Raw genomic sequence first — 6566 nt, 5'->3', positions numbered from 1 at the left:
TTCACTAGTACCCCCACATCACTCCTTTTCAAAGATTGAGCATTCCAAAAGCTGTTTCCATATAGTTTCCTTCGAGGTTTTTGTGAAACTTACACATACGACTCGTTTAGGTAGAGTAAAATAACACTTTAATGGAAGCATGAAACAAAATGTTTCATTGCCGTGGCTATCAGGTGCGAAAACACGCATCTTGAATAACAAATTAATAAATATTGGTTAGAAATACTTAATAACAACAATTTTAAATTGTTGTTAATAAGTGATCAACTTGCCACTAAGCACAGGTAGTGGAAGAACGTATGATCATTATCGTTGGGTGTCCGTTCTATCCGTCAGACAAATAATATCCCCCTCGATGTACTGGCTTTTTTTACAAAACACTCTATGGTCACAGTCGGCTTTAAACACGAACGACCTGATTGGCCCTCGAGCATGTTATCGCTTTGCATTAAATGAGATTGCGGCGTTAGGCGACAAAAAGGCCAAAGTAAAATCACGTCACACACTGCAAGTCGCACACTGCATTTCTTATTCTGTCAGTGTCTACAGGGCGATTCTCGGCCTTTTTGTCTAAGATAAAGCGTAGTTTCTACAGGGCTTTCTCGCTGCACAGTACCGTTCTTTCAATGGACTTGAAGCACGAAGGACCGGACAAGCACGATGATATACATCGATCAGTGTGCAAGATCGAAATTCTCAGTAGCGGTGGCCGTAGCCATGGTGGTGGCCGAAAGCGTAAGCGGGAACGTGGAGCTTGGCGTACGTGGGCGCCACGTAGGCGGCGGCAGCCTTCACGACCGGCCCGCTGACCACGGGATTTGCATCGAACACGGCGTCGGCACTGGCTCCGGCCTTGGTGCCTGGTTCGTTGGTGCTCACAGTGGCCCGGTAGCCGTGCGCGTCAGCGACGTAGTTGACGCGACGGTAGAGCCCGTGCGCGTCCGTGTAACCATAGGAACCGGTCTTGACGTTGTTGGAATCGCTCTGCTCGTTGCGGAATTGCTTGTTGCCGTATTCGTCCACGGTGTCATAGCCAAAGCTGTACGGCTGTGGCGGCTGCGGAAAGATAGGAATGCGCGAAATGTTCAAAAGATTGTGTTTGTCTGGATTGCAAGTACATTTTCGAACACTGAAAGAAATACAAGTTTCATTTGGCGCAACCGTGAGTCGACATCAATCTCTTAAAGGCAACCTGCTTGTAGTTATTTTTTTTTATTTGAGCACTTGAAATGTCTAGCTATGAGGGCAAGTTATGTCCCAGTCTGTAAGAGGTATACCTTGGTTCATATCAGAAAGTTGGTCGTCCTCTGAGGTTATTAAGACACTTTACGAGCAATAAGATTAGTTCATAACAGATAGTTTTACACACTGATTTACAGTCCCAAGAGTGCGAAATTCAAAAGGTTCATGATCTATCTTTGTTCATTAGTTGTTTGTTTTGTTGTTGTTTTCTTCGCTGGAGACCGATCTTATTCTTTTCGAGACAATCTTGTCTCCGACGCGTCTTGGGTCCCCAGCTTTCTGGTACTCGACTCTGCAACGGATGGCTAGAACTTCCTGCTGTGTTTGCGTGCATTGAAAGCCTGCAGAAAAATGGGCTCAAGCCAGCTAGGATTTCACGGTTAATACGCTGGGTTGTGTTTCTGTTGCCATTAAAATTGCCTGTCAGTTTTCAGACTACCGTAAAGTCAAGAGGGTCAATGTTTCTGGATCACTCTACTATATAAATTCCACGCTCACGTAGGCTGCGTCTGCCAAAAAGGCCTTGGAGACGACTGGAGCTGCCGCAGCGGCGAAGACGTGTCCACCGCCGAAGCCTCCGTGGTGGAAGCCGAAGCGGCCCCCAGCGTAGGCCGAGGCGGCCACCATGAAGATGACGATTACCTTAAACAGAAATGTACAACATAAATGTCATTCTCTAATGGGTGGTCCACACGGACTTAATAAATTCTAAGTGAATATTTAAGATAAGGTAAATAATTAATTGTGTTCATAGCAAATTAGAGGATATTGCTAGTCAAAGTGGTCGCCCAACAGTAGGGGATAAGGTGTTTACACAGTTAAATTACCAATGATTCTACAGTGCAACACAGAAGAGGGAAGGGTGTAGGTAATCACGCAGGTAAACGAGTTTCTGTTTGTGTTCCGCACGTGCATTGACTGAATAATGTCCCCCCAAAAAAGCGAGTTCATGTGAGCCTGAGATCACTCAGGTTAACGGAGTTTAAACAACCTCGCATTGAGTGCACGGAGGATTGACATGCATTTTTATTACTAAAATACGTTGCATTTAATAAGCCAGAATATATTCTGAACATATTCGTTGGCGACATGTGTGAAAACATGTCGCCAACGAATTACCTATTACGTTTGTGGTTTGTCTCATTGTTAGAAACTGTAACAAGAAAATTTGCTTTCGAATGTAAGAGGAATTGTGCTGCGTTTATTATATGTTTACTCCGAAAAGTGAAATAAATATATATTCTGACATTGGTTATAAATATGTCGAAATATCAATAAAAAATAGACAGCACACTTTTAATCTTTTAAATGGCCCCACCCTTTTGCGTTTACTCACAGTGGCAAGGTCCATAGAGCCTTTTTATAAAATATTGTAGTCCATGTGAGCCTGAGATCTTTCATCTCGATAAACTGCAAAACAACCTCGCATTGAGTCCAATGAAGATTGATTGACATGCATTGGTATTATTAAAGGGGGGTGCAACAATTTTAAGATTAAAAGAATTTGAATCTCGTAATTTTTACGTTGTTTATTGTGTCTCGGAGGATAGAGAAAACATCTTCATAAAAAAATGTCGCAATTCCGCTGCATAATCGCAAAGCAAAAGTCGAGCTTTTTCCCCGACCCGCAGCCAAAGGGACTAAGGCGAAAAGATTGCGTGCCCTCGGTCGGCTCTAAGCTGCAGCATAACGCCCGCTAATGTAAGCGGAGAGATGTAGAGGAAGTGTCCTCCGAGAGACTACACGGGAGGCTACACGGCACCCCGAATTACATCACTAGGAGGGGGACCAGGTGTGACCCTGAAGACTGGAAGTGAGTTGAGGGGTGCCAAAAATGCCAATATTTATCTTTTTCTACGCAACAACAAGGACACGCAGGCGAAATCTGTTTTCTGTTTTTTACTTTAGAAGGGTCAAAGGGCAACTTCCACAAATGTTTGACCGAAGTCCAGAAATCATTGCACCCCGCCCCCTTTAAAACACTTTGAATTTAATAAGCTAGACATATTCTGACGTACAGGTATATGCGAAAACATGTAAGCAACGAATTACGTATTACTTTTACTGTTTGTCTCATTGTTGAAAATTATAGCAAAAAGCTTGGCTTTCGATTGTAAGAGGAATTGTATGTACTGTGTGAAAATTCTATCTGCAAGGGTAGCAATTTTTCGGAAAATTGTGTCCTCAGCCTTGTTATCTTGCTTCGTTTTTTTTTTTTTTTTAATGCAGAACGCGATGATTTGGCTTATGTGTGTTCTACAGAAAAATAGACGCAAGGGCCTTGTTCAAAGTGCGGCTATTATTCGAAAAGATACGGTAATTGAGTGAGCTGCTAAATAATTTCACGTCTCAAAGTTTCCGAGGTACATTATTAATGTGCTTTGAGTTTCTTTTATTTAACTACAGTGAAATGTTATTGAAATCCTTTATAACAAAATGCGTTCAGAGGCGATTGCTTAGCTATATTAACTTTCTTCGAGAGGTACTTTTTCAAAGTTTATAGGTGTATAAAACTGCACAAAGGCCTGGCAGACCGCGCGTGATTTGAGCATCACTTGGGAAGCATCAAATTAAGCTTTATGCAATTCTAAATAGCATGCAACAAAACTACTTTGATTGCAATTTTCTTTTTTACAACGTCGATTCTCGATATTCTCCAACTAGGCTGAAAATAAAAGTAGGAGCTCCATGTATTGGCTGGACCAACGGAAAATCCGTTTTTGCGTCTTGTAACTACCTGTGTTCCCAAAATTGGATTATAGAAAAAACAATTAGTGTTACTTAAATTTTAAAGCTTATTTATTTTCCAAGCTGGAAGCTTTCAGTCCAGTGCCAGCTAGAACTGAACGAAATCTATTTTGTTCTACTGATCAGCAGATGTGAGCATATCCCGTATCTACAACATGCCTCATATTTCGCTCCTGAACTTTAGGGCGTAGCTTGTGCTGCAGTCCGACTGGGAAGTGTGGTTGATATGCGTGACGGAGCTGAGAACCAATGACTCCAACTAGATTGTTCTTCCAGAGCTAATTGCGAGGCTACTTGGCAACCCATGCACCTACGTGCTGCGATTCTCAAGAAGAAAGAAAACCGGAAGTTATCCTGAAGGACCTCCGCCCTGTGTTCTAAGATCTTAATAAGATCGGTGTTCTCAAACCTTCTAGTCCCGGCAGTCTAGAAGATGCGTGTTTCATGGGTCCGTCTATATTCTCTCCAATAAGATGCTTTTTCTGTTGCCGCATTCTCAGGTACTTATTCTGCACGACGAAGTGCAGGTTTCGATTCAAGATCATTATTTTATAAGTCTATAAATACACTTTCACACCCTGGTGCAAGCTTCGGGGGATACGGCTTTAAACCTAGGTTACTGAAAAGAAGTTTAGGTGGCGGTAAGGACTTAACCTATGATTGAGATAATTTGCAAAGAAAATTCGCAAAGTTGCTGACAGGTCTGCAAACACTCGAGTTCACCCGCACCTACTTTTATAGAGATTGCGCAGAGCCGATCACACAGATCAACGAAGAAAAAACTAGGGTATAACGCAGCTAAACATATATTGTCCGGAACAAATAACCACTGATCATGTGGTTTCAGGTGCTCACGGTACACCACCGCAAATATATTTTTCCCCACAAACAGCTAAGAACATCAGGATCTAAATGATTTTTAGAGCACTAGACGCTTTGTTATTGAATTCTGATTACTCTTAGTATGTGATGCTCCGACGATATGGATGGTCCGATTATATAGCACTCTTTTAAGCTATCGGTCACTCTTAAAAGTGACCTACATTTTGTAGAAAAGAGCTGAATAAGCGTTGTCGGAGAAAAATTAGTTTACCGAATTTTAAGTATGTACAGTGCTCTGGCCCTTATTGGGGAGTTTTAGGGAACCGTGTTTGCACATCCGAAACGCTACAATAGGCCCTCAGGTACGGTCTGCGCATATACGAGTCTTCTGTGCTAGCGCATGCGCAGTTGGTACCGGAGGCACCATCGTACCGTATCGGATTCGCCAAAACGGTTCCCTAAAACTTTCTAATACTTTTTTACGGTAAACTATAAAAAAATATTGTAGGTTGTGTGTCGCAAATATAAGTTGCTTACAAGCGCTGAATTCAAGCCATTAAATTTATGCTCTATAATCAGTCAAGAGCAGGGTTCACTCATAAAAATATAGTTCCACGCACTGACTAAAATTAATCATATGATTGCAACTGATGCAATTTATGCGTTACAATTTGTCGCATTTGAAGCGCAATAAAGTAGATAGAATATAAATAACAGTTGGTAGTCTTGTAAGCACCGGACTAACCTCATCCTCAGTCAAGAAAAGGTTTGTATAACTCTTTCTAATGAATGGTAGTTTTTATTTTAATATTTCAACAATCATCACATAATTTGTTCCCTACAAATAGCTTCTAGTCTTCCTGTTGTTAGAGCGAACGGTTCTCCGGGTAAAAAAGAAAAAAATCGGCTCGGTGTAACATCCTGGAATGACAGCATTTTGGGCTAGTTCAAAATTACACAGACACGCAGCAATTTAGAACTCATATTATGCAGTGTGTAACGCACTGCCTAAATATGAGTTACCTACCTACTTAAGTAGACTCAAATCTTGTAATTTTTTATACACATCTGATCTTAAAATTGGTATACGTATCTGAAAATGACAGTCATTCGTCGTATTTTGTTTTTAGGCATTTTCTGTCTATATATCGAGCATCCTATATATGAAGCAATGATGAAATTATTTACATTGTATTAAATTAAGGTGGCATTTTTTATTCAACATAATACGTAGCGAAGCTAAGTCTACCAGAGATAGTGGTAAGGCACGTCTGTTAGCGTTAACGTAGATGGTGGGAAAAAAAAAACTATTTTTGAATGAACGTTTTAACTGTTCCCTCAATTCGAGGTTGCAATTGGAATTGTTTAATTTGTAACAAACGCGACCGCACAAAGTTATTACTTATATAATATGTTTTGTTTCTTATTTGTGGGAACGAGAAGAACCGTTAGTATTTTGGACTGTTCAACTTGTCCGACGGGTTATTTATGCTTCGTGTTTTCTAGCTCGGAACTTTGGCTCCTAGCGCGAAACAGCTCATGACACCGTCATTAGTCGTTTTGCTTTGTATCCCAAAAAGGCTCAAAATATTACAGAAATGGGTCGGTTAGTGGTATGGCGACCAATATCAATCAAACAGCTAAATTCATGGAACTAATTCGGAAGCAAAAGATCACTTCCTAGCTGGACCTTCGCGTAATAACAATATTATAGTGATTGACAACTTAAGAAACGCAGGCGTGACTTATTATCT

At 41.0% G+C, this 6566-nt stretch overlaps 1 protein-coding gene across 1 annotated transcript; it reads right to left on the bottom strand.

Annotated features, from left to right (window-relative positions):
• Positions 1–696: 696 nt before the first annotated feature.
• Positions 697–1890, bottom strand: LOC121838154 (cuticle protein 10.9; the record flags this gene model as incomplete). Its single annotated transcript, XM_042294235.1, has 2 exons — positions 697–1056; positions 1741–1890. Coding segments are annotated over 2 exons (510 nt in total), but the record flags the coding sequence as incomplete, so codon positions are not given.
• Positions 1891–6566: the final 4676 nt, after the last annotated feature.

The sequence above is a fragment of the Ixodes scapularis genome, unplaced genomic scaffold, assembly GCF_016920785.2.
Source record: "Ixodes scapularis isolate PalLabHiFi unplaced genomic scaffold, ASM1692078v2 PGA_scaffold5__190_contigs__length_132052651, whole genome shotgun sequence".
NCBI lineage: Eukaryota > Metazoa > Arthropoda > Arachnida > Ixodida > Ixodidae > Ixodes > Ixodes scapularis.
Note: the sequence above shows the minus strand (reverse complement) of the source record. Positions and strands in the feature narration are given on the sequence as shown.